Raw genomic sequence first — 23323 nt, 5'->3', positions numbered from 1 at the left:
GTTGACATGTCATTAAGGCTGTGTTATTTTAGGTTGACTAGTCATTAAGGCTGTGTTACTATAGGTTGACTAGTCATTAAGGCTGTGTTACTATAGGTTGACTAGTCATTAAGGCTGTGTGTGTTACTATAGGTTGACTAGTCATTAAGGCTGTGTTACTTTAGGTTGACTAGTCATTAAGGCTGTGTGTTGTACTTTATGTTGACTAGTCATTAAGGCTGTGTTACTATAGGTTGACTAGTCATTAAGGCTGTGTGTTGTACTATTGGTTGACTAGTCATTAAGGCTGTGTTACTATAGGTTGACTAGTCATTAAGGTTGTTTTACTATAGGATGACTAGTCATTAAGGCTGTGTTACTATAGGTTGACTAGTCATTAAGGCTGTGTGTGTTACTTTAGGTTGACTAGTCATTAAGGCTGTGTGTTTTACTTTAGGTTGACTAGTCATTAAGGCTGTGTTACTATAGGTTGTCTAGTCATTAAGGCTGTGTTACTTTAGGTTGACTAGTCATTAAGGCTGTATTACTTTAGGTTGACTAGTCATTAAGGCTGTGTTACTTTAGGTTGACTAGTCATTAAGGCTGTGTTACTTTAGGTTGACTAGTCATTAAGGCTGTGTTACTTTAGGTTGACTAGTCATTAAGGCTGTGTGTGTTACTTTAGGTTGACTAGTCATTAAGGCTGTGTGTGTTACTTTAGGTTGAATGGTCATTAAGGCTGTGTGTGTTACTTTAGGTTGACTGGTCATTAAGGCTGTGTGTGTTACTTTAGGTTGACTGGTCATTAAGGCTGTGTTACTATAGGTTGACTAGTCATTAAGGCTGTGTTACTATAGGTTGACTAGTCATTAAGGCTGTGTGTGTTACTTTAGGTTGACTAGTCATTAAGGCTGTGTGTTTTACTTTAGGTTGACTAGTCATTAAGGCTGTGTTACTTTAGGCTGACTAGTCATTAAGGCTGTGTTACTTTAGGCTGACTAGTCATTAAGGCTGTGTTACTATAGGTTGTCTAGTCATTAAGGCTGTGTGTGTTACTTTAGGTTGACTAGTCATTGAGGCTGTGTTACTTTAGGTTGACTAGTCATTAAGGCTGTGTTACTTTAGGTTGACTCGTCATTAAGGCTGTGTTACTTTAGGTTGACTCGTCATTAAGGCTGTGTTACTTTACGTTGACAAGTCATTAAGGCTGTGTTACTTTAGGTTGACTGGTCATTAAGGCTGTGTTACTTTAGGTTGACTGGTCATTAAGGCTGTGTTACTTTAGGTTGACTGGTCATTAAGGCTGTGTTACTATAGGTTGAGTAGTCATTAAGGCTGTTACTTTAGGTTGACTAGTCATTAAGGCTGTGTTACTTTAGGTTGACTAGTCATTAAGGCTGTGTTACTTTAGGTTGACTAGTCATTAAGGCTGTGTGTTGTACTTTATGTTGACTAGTCATTAAGGCTGTGTTACTACAGGTTGACTAGTCATTAAGGCTGTGTTACTTTAGGTTGACTAGTCATTAAGGCTGTGTTACTACAGGTTGACTAGTCATTAAGGCTGTGTTACTTTAGTTTGACTCGTCATTAAGGCTGTGTTACTTTAGGTTGACTGGTCATTAAGGCTGTGTTACTTTAGGTTGACTGGTCATTAAGGCTGTGTTACTTTAGGTTGACTGGTCATTAAGGCTGTGTTACTTTAGGTTGACTAGTCATTAAGGCTGTTTGTTACTTTAGGTTGACTAGTCATTAAGGCTGTTTGTTACTTTAGGTTGACTAGTCATTAAGGCTGTTTGTTACTTTAGGTTGACTAGTCATTAAGGCTGTGTTACTTTAGGTTGACTAGTCACTAAGGCTGTGTGTGTTACTTTAGGTTGACTAGTCATTAAGGCTGTTTGTTACTTTAGGTTGACTAGTCATTAATGCTGTTTGTTACTTTAGGTTGACTAGTCATTAAGGCTGTGTTACTTTAGGTTGACTAGTCACTAAGGCTGTGTGTGTTACTTTAGGTTGACTAGTCATTAAGGCTGTTTGTTACTTTAGGTTGACTAGTCATTAAGGCTGTGTTACTTTAGGTTGACTAGTCATTAAGGCTGTGTTACTACAGGTTGACTAGTCATTAAGGCTGTGTTACTACAGGTTGACTAGTCATTAAGGCTGTGTTACTATAGGTTGACTGGTCATTAAGGCTGTGTTACTTTAGGTTGACTGTAATTAAGGCTGTGTTACTATAGGTTGACTAGTAATTAAGGCTGTGTTACTATAGGTTGACTAGTCATTAAGGCTGTTACTTTAGGTTGACTAGTCATTAAGGCTGTTTGTTACTTTAGGTTGACTAGTCATTAAGGCTGTTTGTTACTTTAGTTTGACTAGTCATTAAGGCTGTGTTACTTTAGGTTGACTAGTCATTAAGGCTGTGTGTGTTACTTTAGGTTGACTAGTCATTAAGGCTGTGTGTTTTACTTTAGGTTGACTAGTCATTAAGGCTGTGTGTGTTACTTTAGGTTCACTAGTCATTAAGGCTGTGTTACTTTAGGTTGACATGTCATTAAGGCTGTGTTATTTTAGGTTGACTAGTCATTTAGGCTGTGTTACTATAGGTTGACTAGTCATTAAGGCTGTGTTACTATAGGTTGACTAGTCATTAAGGCTGTGTGTGTTACTTTAGGTTGACTAGTCATTAAGGCTGTGTTACTTTAGGTTGAATAGTCATTAAGGCTGTGTGTTGTACTTTATGTTGACTAGTCATTAAGGCTGTGTTACTATAGGTTGACTAGTCATTAAGGCTGTGTGTTGTACTATTGGTTGACTAGTCATTAAGGCTGTTTTACTATAGGTTGACTAGGCATTAAGGCTGTGTTACTATAGGTTGACTAGTCATTAAGGCTGTGTGTGTTACTTTAGGTTGACTAGTCATTAAGGCTGTATTACTTTAGGTTGACTAGTCATTAAGGCTGTGTTACTTTAGGTTGACTAGTCATTAAGGCTGTGTTACTTTAGGTTGACTAGTCATTAAGGCTGTGTTACTTTAGGTTGACTAGTCATTAAGGCTGTGTGTGTTACTTTAGGTTGACTAGTCATTAAGGCTGTGTGTGTTACTTTAGGTTGAATGGTCATTAAGGCTGTGTGTGTTACTTTAGGTTGACTGGTCATTAAGGCTGTGTGTGTTACTTTAGGTTGACTGGTCATTAAGGCTGTGTTACTATAGGTTGACTAGTCATTAAGGCTGTGTTACTATAGGTTGACTAGTCATTAAGGCTGTGTGTGTTACTTTAGGTTGACTAGTCATTAAGGCTGTGTGTTTTACTTTAGGTTGACAAGTCATTAAGGCTGTGTGTGTTACTTTAGGTTGACTAGTCATTAAGGCTGTGTTACTTTAGGCTGACTAGTCATTAAGGCTGTGTTACTATAGGTTGTCTAGTCATTAAGGCTGTGTGTGTTACTTTAGGTTGACTAGTCATTGAGGCTGTGTTACTTTAGGTTGACTAGTCATTAAGGCTGTGTTACTTTAGGTTGACTCGTCATTAAGGCTGTGTTACTTTAGGTTGACTCGTCATTAAGGCTGTGTTACTTTAGGTTGACAAGTCATTAAGGCTGTGTTACTTTAGGTTGACTGGTCATTAAGGCTGTGTTACTTTAGGTTGACTGGTCATTAAGGCTGTGTTACTTTAGGTTGACTGGTCATTAAGGCTGTGTTACTATAGGTTGAGTAGTCATTAAGGCTGTGTTACTTTAGGTTGACTAGTCATTAAGGCTGTGTTACTTTAGGTTGACTAGTCATTAAGGCTGTTTGTTACTTTAGGTTGACTAGTCATTAAGGCTGTGTTACTTTAGGTTGACTAGTCATTAAGGCTGTGTGTTGTACTTTATGTTGACTAGTCATTAAGGCTGTGTGTTGTACTTTATGTTGACTAGTCATTAAGGCTGTGTTACTACAGGTTGACTAGTCATTAAGGCTGTGTTACTTTAGGTTGACTAGTCATTAAGGCTGTGTTACTACAGGTTGACTAGTCATTAAGGCTGTGTTACTTTAGGTTGACTCGTCATTAAGGCTGTGTTACTTTAGGTTGACTGGTCATTAAGGCTGTGTTACTTTAGGTTGACTGGTCATTAAGGCTGTGTTACTTTAGGTTGACTGGTCATTAAGGCTGTGTTACTATAGGTTGACTGGTCATTAAGGCTGTTACTTTAGGTTGACTAGTCATTAAGGCTGTTTGTTACTTTAGGTTGACTAGTCATTAAGGCTGTTTGTTACTTTAGGTTGACTAGTCATTAAGGCTGTGTTACTTTAGGTTGACTAGTCATTAAGGCTGTGTGTTACTTTAGGTTGACTAGTCATTAAGGCTGTTTGTTACTTTAGGTTGACTAGTCATTAAGGCTGTTTGTTACTTTAGGTTGACTAGTCATTAAGGCTGTGTTACTTTAGGTTGACTAGTCACTAAGGCTGTGTGTGTTACTTTAGGTTGACTAGTCATTAAGGCTGTTTGTTACTTTAGGTTGACTAGTCATTAAGGCTGTGTTACTTTAGGTTGACTAGTCATTAAGGCTGTGTTACTACAGGTTGACTAGTCATTAAGGCTGTGTTACTTTAGGTTGACTAGTCACTAAGGCTGTGTGTGTTACTTTAGGTTGACTAGTCATTAAGGCTGTTTGTTACTTTAGGTTGACTAGTCATTAAGGCTGTGTTACTTTAGGTTGACTAGTCATTAAGGCTGTGTTACTACAGGTTGACTAGTCATTAAGGCTGTGTTACTACAGGTTGACTAGTCATTAAGGCTGTGTTACTATAGGTTGACTGGTCATTAAGGCTGTGTTACTTTAGGTTGACTGTAATTAAGGCTGTGTTACTATAGGTTGACTAGTAATTAAGGCTGTGTTACTATAGGTTGACTAGTCATTAAGGCTGTTACTTTAGGTTGACTAGTCATTAAGGCTGTTTGTTACTTTAGGTTGACTAGTCATTAAGGCTGTTTGTTACTTTAGTTTGACTAGTCATTAAGGCTGTGTTACTTTAGGTTGACTAGTCATTAAGGCTGTGTGTGTTACTTTAGGTTGACTAGTCATTAAGGCTGTGTGTTTTACTTTAGGTTGACTAGTCATTAAGGCTGTGTGTGTTACTTTAGGTTCACTAGTCATTAAGGCTGTGTTACTTTAGGTTGACATGTCATTAAGGCTGTGTTATTTTAGGTTGACTAGTCATTAAGGCTGTGTTACTATAGGTTGACTAGTCATTAAGGCTGTGTTACTATAGGTTGACTAGTCATTAAGGCTGTGTGTGTTACTTTAGGTTGACTAGTCATTAAGGCTGTGTTACTTTAGGTTGAATAGTCATTAAGGCTGTGTGTTGTACTTTATGTTGACTAGTCATTAAGGCTGTGTTACTATAGGTTGACTAGTCATTAAGGCTGTGTGTGTACTATTGGTTGACTAGTCATTAAGGCTGTGTTACTATAGGTTGACTAGTCATTAAGGCTGTGTTACTATAGGATGACTAGTCATTAAGGCTGTGTTACTATAGGTTGACTAGTCATTAAGGCTGTGTGTGTTACTTTAGGTTGACTAGTCATTAAGGCTGTGTTACTTTAGGTTGACTAGTCATTAAGGCTGTGTTACTTTAGGTTGACTAGTCATTAAGGCTGTGTTACTTTAGGTTGACTAGTCATTAAGGCTGTGTGTGTTACTTTAGGTTGACTAGTCATTAAGGCTGTGTGTGTTACTTTAGGTTGAATGGTCATTAAGGCTGTGTGTGTTACTTTAGGTTGACTGGTCATTAAGGCTGTGTGTGTTACTTTAGGTTGACTGGTCATTAAGGCTGTGTTACTATAGGTTGACTAGTCATTAAGGCTGTGTTACTATAGGTTGACTAGTCATTAAGGCTGTGTGTGTTACTTTAGGTTGACTAGTCATTAAGGCTGTGTGTTTTACTTTAGGTTGACTAGTCATTAAGGCTGTGTGTGTTACTTTAGGTTGACTAGTCATTAAGGCTGTGTTACTTTAGGCTGACTAGTCATTAAGGCTGTGTTACTATAGGTTGTCTAGTCATTAAGGCTGTGTGTGTTACTTTAGGTTGACTAGTCATTAAGGCTGTGTTACTTTAGGTTGACTAGTCATTAAGGCTGTGTTACTTTAGGTTGACTCGTCATTAAGGCTGTGTTACTTTAGGTTGACTCGTCATTAAGGCTGTGTTACTTTACGTTGACAAGTCATTAAGGCTGTGTTACTTTAGGTTGACTGGTCATTAAGGCTGTGTTACTTTAGGTTGACTGGTCATTAAGGCTGTGTTACTTTAGGTTGACTGGTCATTAAGGCTGTGTTACTATAGGTTGAGTAGTCATTAAGGCTGTTACTTTAGGTTGACTAGTCATTAAGGCTGTGTTACTTTAGGTTGACTAGTCATTAAGGCTGTGTTACTTTAGGTTGACTAGTCATTAAGGCTGTTTGTTACTTTAGGTTGACTAGTCATTAAGGCTGTGTTACTTTATGTTGACTAGTCATTAAGGCTGTGTGTTGTACTTTATGTTGACTAGTCATTAAGGCTGTGTTACTACAGGTTGACTAGTCATTAAGGCTGTGTTACTTTAGGTTGACTAGTCATTAAGGCTGTGTTACTACAGGTTGACTAGTCATTAAGGCTGTGTTACTTTAGTTTGACTCGTCATTAAGGCTGTGTTACTTTAGGTTGACTGGTCATTAAGGCTGTGTTACTTTAGGTTGACTGGTCATTAAGGCTGTGTTACTTTAGGTTGACTGGTCATTAAGGCTGTGTTACTATAGGTTGACTGGTCATTAAGGCTGTTACTTTAGGTTGACTAGTCATTAAGGCTGTTTGTTACTTTAGGTTGACTAGTCATTAAGGCTGTTTGTTACTTTAGGTTGACTAGTCATTAAGGCTGTGTTACTTTAGGTTGACTAGTCACTAAGGCTGTGTGTGTTACTTTAGGTTGACTAGTCATTAAGGCTGTTTGTTACTTTAGGTTGACTAGTCATTAATGCTGTTTGTTACTTTAGGTTGACTAGTCATTAAGGCTGTGTTACTTTAGGTTGACTAGTCATTAAGGCTGTGTGTGTTACTTTAGGTTGACTAGTCATTAAGGCTGTTTGTTACTTTAGGTTGACTAGTCATTAAGGCTGTTTGTTACTTTAGGTTGACTAGTCATTAAGGCTGTGTTACTACAGGTTGACTAGTCATTAAGGCTGTGTTACTACAGGTTGACTAGTCATTAAGGCTGTGTTACTATAGGTTGACTGGTCATTAAGGCTGTGTTACTTTAGGTTGACTGTAATTAAGGCTGTGTGTTACTATAGGTTGACTAGTCATTAAGGCTGTGTTACTATAGGTTGACTAGTCATTAAGGCTGTTACTTTAGGTTGACTAGTCATTAAGGCTGTTTGTTACTTTAGGTTGACTAGTCATTAAGGCTGTTTGTTACTTTAGGTTGACTAGTCATTAAGGCTGTGTTACTTTAGGTTGACTAGTCATTAAGGCTGTGTGTGTTACTTTAGGTTGACTAGTCATTAAGGCTGTGTGTTTTACTTTAGGTTGACTAGTCATTAAGGCTGTGTGTGTTACTTTAGGTTCACTAGTCATTAAGGCTGTGTTACTTTAGGTTGACATGTCATTAAGGCTGTGTTATTTTAGGTTGACTAGTCATTTAGGCTGTGTTACTATAGGTTGACTAGTCATTAAGGCTGTGTTACTATAGGTTGACTAGTCATTAAGGCTGTGTGTGTTACTTTAGGTTGACTAGTCATTAATGCTGTGTTACTATAGGTTGACTAGTCATTAAGGCTGTGTTACTTTAGGTTGACTAGTCATTAAGGCTGTGTTACTTTAGGTTGAATAGTCATTAAGGCTGTGTGTTGTACTTTATGTTGACTAGTCATTAAGGCTGTGTTACTATAGGTTGACTAGTCATTAAGGCTGTGTGTTGTACTATTGGTTGACTAGTCATTAAGGCTGTTTTACTATAGGTTGACTAGTCATTAAGGTTGTTTTACTATAGGATGACTAGTCATTAAGGCTGTGTTACTATAGGTTGACTAGTCATTAAGGCTGTGTGTGTTACTTTAGGTTGACTAGTCATTAAGGCTGTGTTACTTTAGGTTGACTAGTCATTAAGGCTGTGTTACTTTAGGTTGACTAGTCATTAAGGCTGTGTTACTTTAGGTTGACTAGTCATTAAGGCTGTGTTACTTTAGGTTGACTAGTCATTAAGGCTGTGTGTGTTACTTTAGGTTGACTAGTCATTAAGGCTGTGTGTGTTACTTTAGGTTGAATGGTCATTAAGGCTGTGTGTGTTACTTTAGGTTGACTGGTCATTAAGGCTGTGTGTGTTACTTTAGGTTGACTGGTCATTAAGGCTGTGTTACTATAGGTTGACTAGTCATTAAGGCTGTGTTACTATAGGTTGACTCGTCATTAAGGCTGTGTTACTATAGGTTGACTAGTCATTAAGGTTGTTTTACTATAAATGACTAGTCATTAAGGCTGTGTTACTATAGGTTGACTAGTCATTAAGGCTGTGTGTGTTACTTTAGGTTGACTAGTCATTAAGGCTGTGTGTTTTTTTCTTTAGGTTGACTAGTCATTAAGGCTGTGTGTGTTACTTTAGGTTGACTAGTCATTAAGGCTGTGTTACTTTAGGCTGACTAGTCATTAAGGCTGTGTTACTATAGGTTGTCTAGTCATTAAGGCTGTGTGTGTTACTTTAGGTTGACTAGTCATTGAGGCTGTGTTACTTTAGGTTGACTAGTCATTAAGGCTGTGTTACTTTAGGTTGACTCGTCATTAAGGCTGTGTTACTTTACGTTGACAAGTCATTAAGGCTGTGTTACTTTAGGTTGACTGGTCATTAAGGCTGTGTTACTTTAGGTTGACTGGTCATTAAGGCTGTGTTACTTTAGGTTGACTGGTCATTAAGGCTGTGTTACTTTAGGTTGACTGGTCATTAAGGCTGTGTTACTTTAGGTTGACTGGTCATTAAGGCTGTGTTACTATAGGTTGAGTAGTCATTAAGGCTGTGTTACTTTAGGTTGACTAGTCATTAAGGCTGTTTGTTACTTTAGGTTGACTAGTCATTAAGGCTGTGTTACTTTATGTTGACTAGTCATTAAGGCTGTGTGTTGTACTTTATGTTGACTAGTCATTAAGGCTGTGTTACTACAGGTTGACTAGTCATTAAGGCTGTGTTACTTTAGGTTGAATAGTCATTAAGGCTGTGTTACTATAGGTTGACTAGTCATTAAGGCTGTGTTACTTTAGGTTGACTAGTCATTAAGGCTGTGTGTTACTATAGGTTGACTAGTCATTAAGGCTGTGTTACTATAGGTTGACTAGTCATTAAGGCTGTGTTACTTTAGGCTGACTAGTCATTAAGGCTGTGTTACTATAGGTTGACTAGTCATTAAGGTTGTGTGTGTTACTTTAGGTTGACTAGTCATTAAGGCTGTGTTACTTTAGGCTGACTAGTCATTAAGGCTGTGTTACTATAGGTTGACTAGTCATTAAGGTTGTGTGTGTGTTACTTTAGGTTGACTAGTCATTGAGGCTGTGTTACTTTAGGTTGACTAGTCATTAAGGCTGTGTTACTTTAGTTTGACTCGTCATTAAGGCTGTGTTACTTTAGGTTGACTAGTCATTAAGGCTGTGTTACTATAGGTTGACTGGTCATTAAGGCTGTGTTACTTTAGGTTGACTGGTCATTAAGGCTGTGTTACTTTAGGTTGACTGGTCATTAAGGCTGTGTGTGTTACTATAGGTTGACTGGTCATTAAGGCTGTGTTACTATAGGTTGACTAGTCATTGAGGCTGTGTTACTTTAGGTTGACTAGTCATTAAGGCTGTGTTACTTTAGTTTGACTCGTCATTAAGGCTGTGTTACTTTAGGTTGACTAGTCATTAAGGCTGTGTTACTATAGGTTGACTAGTCATTAAGGCTGTGTGTTGTACTTTATGTTGACTAGTCATTAAGGCTGTGTTACTACAGGTTGACTAGTCATTAAGGCTGTGTTACTTTAGGTTGACTAGTCATTAAGGCTGTGTTACTACAGGTTGACTAGTCATTAAGGCTGTGTTACTTTAGGTTGACTAGTCATTAAGGCTGTGTGTTACTATAGGTTGACTAGTCATTAAGGCTGTGTTACTATAGGTTGACTAGTCATTAAGGCTGTGTTACTTTAGGCTGACTAGTCATTAAGGCTGTGTTACTATAGGTTGACTAGTCATTAAGGTTGTGTGTGTTACTTTAGGTTGACTAGTCATTAAGGCTGTGTTACTTTAGGCTGACTAGTCATTAAGGCTGTGTTACTATAGGTTGACTAGTCATTAAGGTTGTGTGTGTGTTACTTTAGGTTGACTAGTCATTAAGGCTGTGTTACTTTAGTTTGACTCGTCATTAAGGCTGTGTTACTTTAGGTTGACTAGTCATTAAGGCTGTGTTACTATAGGTTGACTGGTCATTAAGGCTGTGTTACTTTAGGTTGACTGGTCATTAAGGCTGTGTTACTTTAGGTTGACTGGTCATTAAGGCTGTGTGTGTTACTATAGGTTGACTGGTCATTAAGGCTGTGTTACTATAGGTTGACTAGTCATTAAGGCTGTTACTTTAGGTTGACTAGTCATTAAGGCTGTTTGTTACTTTAGGTTGACTAGTCATTAAGGCTGTGTTACTTTAGTTTGACTCGTCATTAAGGCTGTGTTACTTTAGGTTGACTAGTCATTAAGGCTGTGTCACTATAGGTTGACTGGTCATTAAGGCTGTGTTACTTTAGGTTGACTGGTCATTAAGGCTGTGTTACTTTAGGTTGACTGGTCATTAAGGCTGTGTGTGTTACTATAGGTTGACTGGTCATTAAGGCTGTGTTACTATAGGTTGACTAGTCATTAAGGCTGTTACTTTAGGTTGACTAGTCATTAAGGCTGTTTGTTACTTTAGGTTGACTAGTCATTAAGGCTGTGTTACTTTAGGTTGACTAGTCACTAAGGCTGTGTGTGTTACTTTAGGTTGACTAGTCATTAAGGCTGTTTGTTACTTTAGGTTGACTAGTCATTAAGGCTGTGTTACTTTAGGTTGACTAGTCATTAAGGCTGTGTTACTACAGGTTGACTAGTCATTAAGGCTGTGTTACTACAGGTTGACTAGTCATTAAGGCTGTGTTACTTTAGGTTGACTAGTCATTAAGGCTGTGTTACTACAGGTTGACTAGTAATTAAGGCTGTGTTACTTTAGGTTGACTAGTCATTAAGGCTGTGTGTTACTATAGGTTGACTAGTCATTAAGGCTGTGTTACTATAGGTTGACTAGTCATTAAGGCTGTGTTACTTTAGGCTGACTAGTCATTAAGGCTGTGTTACTATAGGTTGACTAGTCATTAAGGTTGTGTGTGTTACTTTAGGTTGACTAGTCATTAAGGCTGTGTTACTTTAGGCTGACTAGTCATTAAGGCTGTGTTACTATAGGTTGACTAGTCATTAAGGTTGTGTGTGTGTTACTTTAGGTTGACTAGTCATTGAGGCTGTGTTACTTTAGGTTGACTAGTCATTAAGGCTGTGTTACTTTAGGTTGACTCGTCATTAAGGCTGTGTTACTTTAGGTTGACTAGTCATTAAGGCTGTGTTACTATAGGTTGACTGGTCATTAAGGCTGTGTTACTTTAGGTTGACTGGTCATTAAGGCTGTGTTACTTTAGGTTGACTGGTCATTAAGGCTGTGTGTGTTACTATAGGTTGACTGGTCATTAAGGCTGTGTTACTACAGGTTGACTAGTCATTAAGGCTGTGTTACTTTAGGTTGAATAGTCATTAAGGCTGTGTTACTATAGGTTGACTAGTCATTAAGGCTGTGTTACTTTAGGTTGACTAGTCATTAAGGCTGTGTGTTACTATAGGTTGACTAGTCATTAAGGCTGTGTTACTATAGGTTGACTAGTCATTAAGGCTGTGTTACTTTAGGCTGACTAGTCATTAAGGCTGTGTTACTATAGGTTGACTAGTCATTAAGGTTGTGTGTGTTACTTTAGGTTGACTAGTCATTAAGGCTGTGTTACTTTAGGCTGACTAGTCATTAAGGCTGTGTTACTATAGGTTGACTAGTCATTAAGGTTGTGTGTGTGTTACTTTAGGTTGACTAGTCATTGAGGCTGTGTTACTTTAGGTTGACTAGTCATTAAGGCTGTGTTACTTTAGGTTGACTCGTCATTAAGGCTGTGTTACTTTAGGTTGACTAGTCATTAAGGCTGTGTTACTATAGGTTGACTGGTCATTAAGGCTGTGTTACTTTAGGTTGACTGGTCATTAAGGCTGTGTTACTTTAGGTTGACTGGTCATTAAGGCTGTGTGTGTTACTATAGGTTGACTGGTCATTAAGGCTGTGTTACTATAGGTTGACTAGTCATTGAGGCTGTGTTACTTTAGGTTGACTAGTCATTAAGGCTGTGTTACTTTAGGTTGACTAGTCATTAAGGCTGTGTTACTATAGGTTGACTAGTCATTAAGGCTGTGTGTTGTACTTTATGTTGACTAGTCATTAAGGCTGTGTTACTACAGGTTGACTAGTCATTAAGGCTGTGTTACTTTAGGTTGACTAGTCATTAAGGCTGTGTTACTACAGGTTGACTAGTCATTAAGGCTGTGTTACTTTAGGTTGACTAGTCATTAAGGCTGTGTGTTACTATAGGTTGACTAGTCATTAAGGCTGTGTTACTATAGGTTGACTAGTCATTAAGGCTGTGTTACTTTAGGCTGACTAGTCATTAAGGCTGTGTTACTATAGGTTGACTAGTCATTAAGGCTGTGTGTGTTACTTTAGGTTGACTAGTCATTAAGGCTGTGTTACTTTAGGTTGACTAGTCATTAAGGCGTGTGTTACTATAGGTTGACTAGTCATTAAGGCTGTGTGTGTTACTTTAGGTTGACTAGTCATTAAGGCTGTGTTACTTTAGGTTGACTAGTCATTAAGGCTGTGTTACTTTAGGTTGACTAGTCATTAAGGCTGTGTTACTATAGGTTGACTGGTCATTAAGGCTGTGTTACTTTAGGTTGACTAGTCATTAAGGCTATGTGTGTTACTTTAGGTTGACTAGTCATTAAGGCTGTGTTACTTTAGGTTGACTAGTCATTAAGGCTGTGTGTGTTACTTTAGGTTGACTAGTCATTAAGGCTGTGTTACTTTAGGTTGACTAGACATTAAGGCTGTGTGTTGTACTTTATGTTGACTAGTCATTAAGGCTTTGTTACTATAGGTTGACTAGTCATTAAGGCTGTGTTACTTTAGGTTGAGTAGTCATTAAGGCTGTGTGTGTTACTTTAGGTTGACTAGTCATTAAGGCTGTGTGTGTTACTTTAGGTTGACTAGTCATTGAGCCCTAGGACCATGCCTCAGGAGTACCTGGTATGATGACTCCTTGCTGTCCCCAGTCCACCTGGCCGTGCTGCTGCTCCAGTTTCAACTGTTCTGCCTGCGGCTATGGAACCCTGACCTGTTCACCGGACGTGCTTGTTGCACCCTCGACAACTACTATGATTATTATTATTTGACCATGCTGGTCATTTATGAACATTTTAACATTTTAACATCTTGACCATGTTCTGTTATAATATCCACCCTGCACAGCCAGAAGAGGACTGGCCACCACTCATAGCCTGGTTCCTCTCTGGGTTTCTTCCAAGGTTATTGGCCTTTCTAGGGAGTTTTTCCTAGGGGAGTTTTTCCTAGCCACCGTGCTTCTTTCACATGCTTTGCTTGCTGTTTGGGGTTTTAGGCTGGGTTTCTGTACAGCACTTTGAGAATATCAGCTGATGTACGAAGGGCTATATAAAAATAAATTTGATTTGATATCCAAATGCGCTACTGTTTTTCAGCCATGGCCTGCAAAGTCATCATTCAATGTTCTGGCGCCTTCTGAGAGCCTATGGGAGCATTAGAAAATGTCACGTTACAGCAGAGATCCCCTGTTTTGGATAGAGATGATCAAGAAGGCCAAGAAATGGTCAGAGAGGGCGCTTCCTGTTTGGAATCTTCTCAGGTTTTGGCCTGCCAAATGAGTTCTGTTATACTCACAGACACCATTCAAACAGTTTTAGAAACTTTGGAGTGTTTTCTATCCAAAGCTAATAATTATATGCATATTCTAGTTTCTGGGCAGGAGTAATAATCAGATTAAATCGGGTACGTTTTTTATCCGGCCGTGAAAATACTGCCCCCTATCCATAAAAAGTTAAGGCTGTGTTACTTTAGGTTGACTAGTCATTAAGGCTGTGTTACTTTAGGTTGACTAGTCATTAAGGCTGTGTTACTTTAGGTTGACTAGTCATTAAGGCTGTGTTACTATAGGTTGACTAGTCATTAAGCTTGTTTTACTATAGGATGACTAGTCATTAAGGCTGTGTTACTATAGGTTGACTAGTCATTAAGGCTGTGTGTGTTACTTTAGGTTGACTAGTCATTAAGGCTGTGTTACTTTAGGTTGACTAGTCATTAAGGCTGTGTTACTATAGGTAGACTAGTCATTAAGGCTGTTTTACTTTAGGTTGACTAGTCGTTAAGGCTGTGTGTGTTACTTTAGGTTGACTAGTCATTAAGGCTGTGTGTTGTACTATAGGTTGAGTAGTCATTAAGGCTGTGTGTTTTACTTTAGGTTGACTAGTCATTAAGGCTAAGTTACTATAGGTTGACTAGTCATTAAGGCTGTGTGTTGTACTATAGGTTGACTAGTCATTAAGGCTGTGTGTTGTACTATGGGTTGACTAGTCATTAAGGCTGTGTGTTTTACTTTAGGTTGACTAGTCATTAAGGCTGTGTTACTATAGGTTGACTAGTCATTAAGGCTGTGTTACTTTAGGTTGACTAGTCATTAAGGCTGTGTTACTTTAGGTTGACTAGTCATTAAGGCTGTGTGTGTTACTTTAGGTTGACTGGTCATTAAGGCTGTGTTACTTTAGGTTGAATAGTCATTAAGGCTGTGTTACTTTAGGTTGACTAGTCATTAAGGCTGTGTTACTTTAGGTTGACTAGTCATTAAGGCTGTGTTACTATAGGTTGACTAGTCATTAAGCTTGTTTTACTATAGGATGACTAGTCATTAAGGCTGTGTGTTGTACTTTATGTTGACTAGTCATTAAGGCTGTGTTACTATAGGTTGACTAGTCATTAAGGCTGTGTTACTTTAGGTTGACTGGTAATTAAGGCTGTGTTACTATAGGTTTACTGGTTATTAAGGCTGTGGTACTTTAGGTTGACTAGTCATTAAGGCTGTGTTACTTTAGGTTGACTAGTCATTAAGGCTGTGTGTGTTACTTTAGGTTGACTAGTCATTAAGGCTGTTTGTTTTACTTTAGGTTGACTAGTCATTAAGGCTGTGTGTGTTACTTTAATTTGACTAGTCATTAAGGCTGTGTGTGTTACTTTAGGTTGACTAGTCATTAAGGCTGTGTTACTTTAGGTTGACTAGTCATTAAGGCTGTGTGTGTTACTTTAGGTTGACTAGTCATTAAGGCTATGTGTGTTACTTTAGGTTGACTAGTCATTAAGGCTGTGTTACTTTAGGTTGACTAGTCATTAAGGCTGTGTGTGTTACTTTAGGTTGACTAGTCATTAAGGCTGTGTTACTTTAGGTTGACTAGACATTAAGTCTGTGTGTTGTACTTTATGTTGACTAGTCATTAAGGCTTTGTTACTATAGGTTGACTAGTCATGAAGGCTGTGTTACTTTAGGTTGAGTAGTCATTAAGGCTGTGTGTGTTACTTTAGGTTGACTAGTCATTAAGGCTGTGTGTGTTACTTTAGGTTGACTAGTCATTGAGCCCTAGGACCATGCCTCAGGAGTACCTGGTATGATGACTCCTTGCTGTCCCCAGTCCACCTGGCCGTGCTGCTGCTCCAGTTTCAACTGTTCTGCCTGCGGCTATGGAACCCTGACCTGTTCACCGGACGTGCTTGTTGCACCCTCGACAACTACTATGATTATTATTATTTGACCATGCTGGTCATTTATGAACATTTTAACATTTTAACATCTTGACCATGTTCTGTTATAATATCCACCCTGCACAGCCAGAAGAGGACTGGCCACCACTCATAGCCTGGTTCCTCTCTGGGTTTCTTCCAAGGTTATTGGCCTTTCTAGGGAGTTTTTCCTAGGGAGTTTTTCCTAGCCACCGTGCTTCTTTCACATGCTTTGCTTGCTGTTTGGGGTTTTAGGCTGGGTTTCTGTACAGCACTTTGAGAATATCAGCTGATGTACGAAGGGCTATATAAAAATAAATTTGATTTGATATCCAAATGCGCTACTGTTTTTCAGCCATGGCCTGCAAAGTCATCATTCAATGTTCTGGCGCCTTCTGAGAGCCTATGGGAGCATTAGAAAATGTCACGTTACAGCAGAGATCCCCTGTTTTGGATAGAGATGATCAAGAAGGCCAAGAAATGGTCAGAGAGGGCGCTTCCTGTTTGGAATCTTCTCAGGTTTTGGCCTGCCAAATGAGTTCTGTTATACTCACAGACACCATTCAAACAGTTTTAGAAACTTTGGAGTGTTTTCTATCCAAAGCTAATAATTATATGCATATTCTAGTTTCTGGGCAGGAGTAATAATCAGATTAAATCGGGTACGTTTTTTATCCGGCCGTGAAAATACTGCCCCCTATCCATAAAAAGTTAAGGCTGTTACTTTAGGTTGACTAGTCATTAAGGCTGTGTTACTTTAGGTTGACTAGTCATTAAGGCTGTGTTACTTTAGGTTGACTAGTCATTAAGGCTGTGTTACTATAGGTTGACTAGTCATTAAGCTTGTTTTACTATAGGATGACTAGTCATTAAGGCTGTGTTACTATAGGTTGACTAGTCATTAAGGCTGTGTGTGTTACTTTAGGTTGACTAGTCATTAAGGCTGTGTTACTTTAGGTTGACTAGTCATTAAGGTTGTGTGTTTTACTTTAGGTTGACTAGTCATTAAGGCTGTGTTACTATAGGTAGACTAGTCATTAAGGCTGTTTTACTTTAGGTTGACTAGTCGTTAAGGCTGTGTGTGTTACTTTAGGTTGACTAGTCATTAAGGCTGTGTGTTGTACTTTAGGTTGACTAGTCATTAAGGCTGTGTTACTTTAGGTTGACTAGTCATTAAGGCTGTGTTACTATAGGTTGACTAGTCATTAAGCTTGTTTTACTATAGGATGACTAGTCATTAAGGCTGTGTTACTATAGGTTGACTAGTCATTAAGGCTGTGTGTGTTACTTTAGGTTGACTAGTCATTAAGGTTGTGTGTTTTACTTTAGGTTGACTAGTCATTAAGGCTGTGTTACTATAGGTAGACTAGTCATTAAGGCTGTTTTACTTTAGGTTGACTAGTCGTTAAGGCTGTGTGTGTTACTTTAGGTTGACTAGTCATTAAGGCTGTGTGTTGTACTATAGGTTGAGTAGTCATTAAGGCTGTGTGTTTTACTTTAGGTTGACTAGTCATTAAGGCTAAGTTACTATAGGTTGACTAGTCATTAAGGCTGTGTTACTTTAGGTTGACTAGTCATTAAGGCTGTGTGTGTTACTTTAGGTTGACTGGTCATTAAGGCTGTGTTACTTTAGGTTGACTAGTCATTAAGGCTGTGTTACTATAGGTTGACTAGTCATTAAGGCTGTGTTACTATAGGTTGACTAGTCATTAAGGCTGTGTTACTATAGGTTGACTAGTCATTAAGGCTGTGTTACTATAGGTTGACTAGTCATTAAGCTTGTTTTACTATAGGATGACTAGTCATTAAGGCTGTGTTACTATAGGTTGACTAGTCATTAAGGCTGTGTGTGTTACTTTAGGTTGACTAGTCATTAAGGCTGTGTGTGTTACTTTAGGTTGACTAGTCATTAAGGCTGTGTGTGTTACTTTAGGTTGACTAGTCATTAAGGCTGTGTGTTTTACTTTAGGTTGACTAGTCATTAAGGCTGTGTGTTTTACTTTAGGTTGACTAGTCATTAAGGCTGTTTTACTTTAGGTTGACTAGTCATTAAGGCTGTTTTACTTTAGGTTGACTAGTCATTAAGGCTGTATTACTATAGGTTGACTAGTCATTAAGGCTGTGTTACTATAGGTTGACTAGTCATTAAGCTTGTTTTGCTATAGGTTGACTAGTCATTAAGGCTGTGTTACTATAGGTTGACTCGTCATTAAGGCTGGGTTACTTTAGGTTGACTCGTCATTAAGGCTGTGTTACTATAGGTTGACTGGTCATTAAGGCTGTTTGTTACTTTAGGTTGACTAGTCATTAAGGCTGTTTGTTACTTTAGGTTGAATAGTCATTAAGGCTGTTTGTTACTTTAGGTTGACTTGTCATTAAGGCTGTGTTACTTTAGGTTGACTAGTCATTAAGGCTGTGTGTGTTACTTTAGGTTGACTAGTCATTAAGGCTGTGTGTTTTACTTTAGGATGACTAGTCATTAAGGCTGTGTGTGTTACTTTAGGTTGACTAGTCATTAAGGCTGTGTGTGTTACTTTAGGTTGACTAGTCATTAAGGCTGTGTGTGTTACTTTAGGTTGACTAGTCATTAAGGCTGTGTTACTTTAGGTTGACTAGTCATTAAGGCTGTGTGTGTTACTTTAGGTTGACTAGTCATTAAGGCTGTGTGTGTTACTTTAGGTTGACTAGTCATTAAGGCTGTGTTACTTTAGGTTGACTAGTCATTAAGGCTGTGTGTTGGACTTTATGTTGACTAGTCATTAAGGCTGTGTTACTATATGTTGACTAGTCATTAAGGCTGTGTGTTGTACTTTATGTTGACTAGTCATTAAGGCTGTGTTACTATAGGTTGACTAGTCATTAAGGCTGTGTTACTTTAGGTTGACTAGTCATTAAGGCTGTGTTACTTTAGGTTGACTAGTCATTAAGGCTGTGTTACTATAGGTTGACTAGTCATTAAGGCTGTGTTACTTTAGGTTGACTAGTCATTAAGGCTGTGTGTTGTACTTTATGTTGACTAGTCATTAAGGCTGTGTTACTATAGGTTGACTAGTCATTAAGGCTGTGTTACTATAGGTTGACTAGTCATTAAGGCTGTGTTACTTTAGGTTGACTAGTCATTAAGGCTGTGTTACTATAGGTTGACTGGTCATTAAGGCTGTGTTACTATAGGTTGACTGGTTATTAAGGCTGTGGTACTTTAGGTTGACTGGTCATTAAGGCTGTGTGTGTTACTATAGGTTGACTAGTCATTAAGGCTGTGTGTGTTACTATAGGTTGACTAGTCATTAAGGCTGTTTGTTACTTTAGGTTGACTAGTCATTAAGGCTGTGTTACTTTAGGTTGACTAGTCATTAAGGCTGTGTGTGTTACTTTAGGTTGACTAGTCATTAAGGCTGTTTGTTTTACTTTAGGTTGACTAGTCATTAAGGCTGTGTGTGTTACTTTAGGTTGACTAGTCATTAAGGCTGTGTGTGTTACTCTAGGTTGACTAGTCATTAAGGCTGTGTGTGTTACTTTAGGTTGACTAGTCATTAAGGCTGTGTTACTTTAGGTTGACTAGTCATTAAGGCTGTGTGTGTTACTTTAGGTTGACTAGTCATTAAGGCTGTGTGTGTTACTTTAGGTTGACTAGTCATTAAGGCTGTGTTACTTTAGGTTGACTAGTCATTAAGGCTGTGTGTTGTACTTTATGTTGACTAGTCATTAAGGCTGTGTTACTATAGGTTGACTAGTCATTAAGGCTGTGTGTGTTACTTTAGGTTGACTAGTCATTAAGGCTGTGTGTTTTACTTTAGGTTGACTAGTCATTAAGGCTGTGTGTTTTACTTTAGGTTGACTAGTCATTAAGGCTGTTTTACTTTAGGTTGACTAGTCATTAAGGCTGTTTTACTTTAGGTTGACTAGTCATTAAGGCTGTATTACTATAGGTTGACTAGTCATTAAGGCTGTGTTACTATAGGTTGACTAGTCATTAAGCTTGTTTTGCTATAGGTTGACTAGTCATTAAGGCTGTGTTACTATAGGTTGACTCGTCATTAAGGCTGGGTTACTTTAGGTTGACTCGTCATTAAGGCTGTGTTACTATAGGTTGACTGGTCATTAAGGCTGTTTGTTACTTTAGGTTGACTAGTCATTAAGGCTGTTTGTTACTTTAGGTTGACTAGTCATTAAGGCTGTTTGTTACTTTAGGTTGACTTGTCATTAAGGCTGTGTTACTTTAGGTTGACTAGTCATTAAGGCTGTGTGTGTTACTTTAGGTTGACTAGTCATTAAGGCTGTGTGTTTTACTTTAGGATGACTAGTCATTAAGGCTGTGTGTGTTACTTTAGGTTGACTAGTCATTAAGGCTGTGTGTGTTACTTTAGGTTGACTAGTCATTAAGGCTGTGTGTGTTACTTTAGGTTGACTAGTCATTAAGGCTGTGTTACTTTAGGTTGACTAGTCATTAAGGCTGTGTGTGTTACTTTAGGTTGACTAGTCATTAAGGCTGTGTGTGTTACTTTAGGTTGACTAGTCATTAAGGCTGTGTTACTTTAGGTTGACTAGTCATTAAGGCTGTGTGTTGGACTTTATGTTGACTAGTCATTAAGGCTGTGTTACTATATGTTGACTAGTCATTAAGGCTGTGTGTTGTACTTTATGTTGACTAGTCATTAAGGCTGTGTTACTATAGGTTGACTAGTCATTAAGGCTGTGTTACTTTAGGTTGACTAGTCATTAAGGCTGTGTTACTTTAGGTTGACTAGTCATTAAGGCTGTGTTACTATAGGTTGACTAGTCATTAAGGCTGTGTTACTTTAGGTTGACTAGTCATTAAGGCTGTGTGTTGTACTTTATGTTGACTAGTCATTAAGGCTGTGTTACTATAGGTTGACTAGTCATTAAGGCTGTGTTACTATAGGTTGACTAGTCATTAAGGCTGTGTTACTTTAGGTTGACTAGTCATTAAGGCTGTGTTACTATAGGTTGACTGGTCATTAAGGCTGTGTTACTATAGGTTGACTGGTTATTAAGGCTGTGGTACTTTAGGTTGACTGGTCATTAAGGCTGTGTGTGTTACTATAGGTTGACTAGTCATTAAGGCTGTGTGTGTTACTATAGGTTGACTAGTCATTAAGGCTGTTTGTTACTTTAGGTTGACTAGTCATTAAGGCTGTGTTACTTTAGGTTGACTAGTCATTAAGGCTGTGTGTGTTACTTTAGGTTGACTAGTCATTAAGGCTGTTTGTTTTACTTTAGGTTGACTAGTCATTAAGGCTGTGTGTGTTACTTTAGGTTGACTAGTCATTAAGGCTGTGTGTGTTACTCTAGGTTGACTAGTCATTAAGGCTGTGTGTGTTACTTTAGGTTGACTAGTCATTAAGGCTGTGTTACTTTAGGTTGACTAGTCATTAAGGCTGTGTGTGTTACTTTAGGTTGACTAGTCATTAAGGCTGTGTGTGTTACTTTAGGTTGACTAGTCATTAAGGCTGTGTTACTTTAGGTTGACTAGTCATTAAGGCTGTGTGTTGTACTTTATGTTGACTAGTCCTTAAAGCTGTGTTACTATAGGTTGACTAGTCATGAAGGCTGTGTTACTTTAGGTTGACTAGTCATTAAGGCTGTGTGTGTTACTTTAGGTTGACTAGTCATTAAGGCTGTGTGTGTTACTTTAGGTTGACTAGTCATTGAGCCCTAGGACCATGCCTCAGGACTACCTGGTATGATGACTCCTTGCTGTCCCCAGTCCACCTGGCCGTGCTGCTGCTCCAGTTTCAACTGTTCTGCCTGCGGCTATGGAACCCTGACCTGTTCACCGGACGTGCTTGTTGCACCCTCGACAACTACTATGATTATTATTATTTGACCATGCTGGTCATTTATGAACATTTTAACATTTTAACATCTTGACCATGTTCTGTTATAATATCCACCCTGCACAGCCAGAAGAGGACTGGCCACCCCTCATAGCCTGGTTCCTCTCTAGGTTTCTTCCTAGGTTTTTGGCCTTTCTAGGGAGTTTTTCCTAGGGAGTTTTTCCTAGCCACCGTGCTTCTTTCACATGCTTTGCTTGCTGTTTGGGGTTTTAGGCTGGGTTTCTGTACAGCACTTTGAGAATATCAGCTGATGTACGAAGGGCTATATAAAAATAAATTTGATTTGATTTGATATCCAAATGCGCTACTGTTTTTCAGCCATGGCCTGCAAAGTCATCATTCAATGTTCTGGCGCCTTCTGAGAGCCTATGGGAGCATTAGAAAATGTCACGTTACAGCAGAGATCCCCTGTTTTGGATAGAGATGATCAAGAAGGCCAAGAAATGGTCAGAGAGGGCGCTTCCTGTTTGGAATCTTCTCAGGTTTTGGCCTGCCAAATGAGTTCTGTTATACTCACAGACACCATTCAAACAGTTTTAGAAACTTTGGAGTGTTTTCTATCCAAAGCTAATAATTATATGCATATTCTAGTTTCTGGGCAGGAGTAATAATCAGATTAAATCGGGTACGTTTTTTATCCGGCCGTGAAAATACTGCCCCCTATCCATAAAAGGTTAAGGCTGTGTTACTTTAGGTTGACTAGTCATTAAGGCTGTGTTACTTTAGGTTGACTAGTCATTAAGGCTGTGTTACTATAGGTTGACTAGTCATTAAGGCTGTGTGTTTTACATTAGGTTGACTAGTCATTAAGGCTCTGTTTTACTTACATCATCCCGTTGAAGCTTGTGTAACATATCATTGTTTTCCTCTGAAGCACGTCTCTCCTTCTTAAAACACTAAGCTACAGGAGAGGAGCTGCCGTCTCTAAGGTCGGTCCCTCTCCACCCCCCTGCACAGAACAGAGGACAGGACACACTGGAATCAAGTGTTTCTAATGATCATAATAATAACCTATTTCTTTAACACACAGTCAAGAGATCTTCTGGCAGAGAAGGTCCAATTCACCTGGTTTCTTTACTGTGTCTGCAGGACCCTGTTCAAAGATGGAGTGGGACTGAATGGTTTGAGGGGGGCGCTCTCTTCTCTCCGCTCTTCTCTCCCTGTGCCTGTCCTCCCTCACTCTTCTGTCCTTCGTTGGTGCAACATGGGCCTCTTCCTTTAACCTGGGGGAAGGTGATCAACATTAACATGTATTCTTCTAAACTGGATCCTTGGTAGTCTAATGGAATGTGTCTTCAAGCAATACCAGTCCACACTCACTCATCTTTACTCTTCCTCAGAGAATGGACATTGGGTACGAAGGTTTTCTGTAATAAAAATATAAATGATTAATTTCTACTATTTTTGTCACATTTGAATATCATGACTGTTTTGTTTAATGCTTGTGACAGGACACTGGACAGCTGTATATTTGCCTTTGTTCATCACCCACTGTGTTTCCGTTTACACTGTAGACTGGTTATTTAGTAGTACTTACAACAGAGT

The 23323-nt window shown here is 38.7% G+C and overlaps 2 protein-coding genes across 2 annotated transcripts in view; one reads left to right on the top strand and one right to left on the bottom strand.

Annotated features, from left to right (window-relative positions):
- Positions 1–23170, top strand: part of tfam (transcription factor A, mitochondrial) — a 72178-nt gene extending 49008 nt beyond the window's left edge. The window contains exon 8 of the mRNA XM_045701246.1: positions 22868–23170. The gene's annotated coding sequence lies outside the window, so the exon portion shown is untranslated. The remainder of the gene's footprint in view (positions 1–22867) is intronic.
- LOC106577402 (DNA-directed RNA polymerase III subunit RPC4) overlaps positions 1–23323 on the bottom strand; it is a 55424-nt gene that overhangs the window by 29620 nt on the left and 2481 nt on the right. The window contains 3 exon segments of the mRNA XM_014155369.2: positions 22606–22727; positions 22844–23001; positions 23099–23145. Coding sequence (XP_014010844.2) covers positions 22606–22727; positions 22844–23001; positions 23099–23145 — 327 coding nt within the window.

The sequence above is a fragment of the Salmo salar genome, chromosome ssa18, assembly GCF_905237065.1.
Source record: "Salmo salar chromosome ssa18, Ssal_v3.1, whole genome shotgun sequence".
NCBI classification, from domain to species: Eukaryota; Metazoa; Chordata; class Actinopteri; order Salmoniformes; family Salmonidae; genus Salmo; species Salmo salar.
The sequence above is the reverse complement of the archived record's forward strand: the minus strand, read 5'-3'. Positions and strand labels throughout refer to the sequence as shown.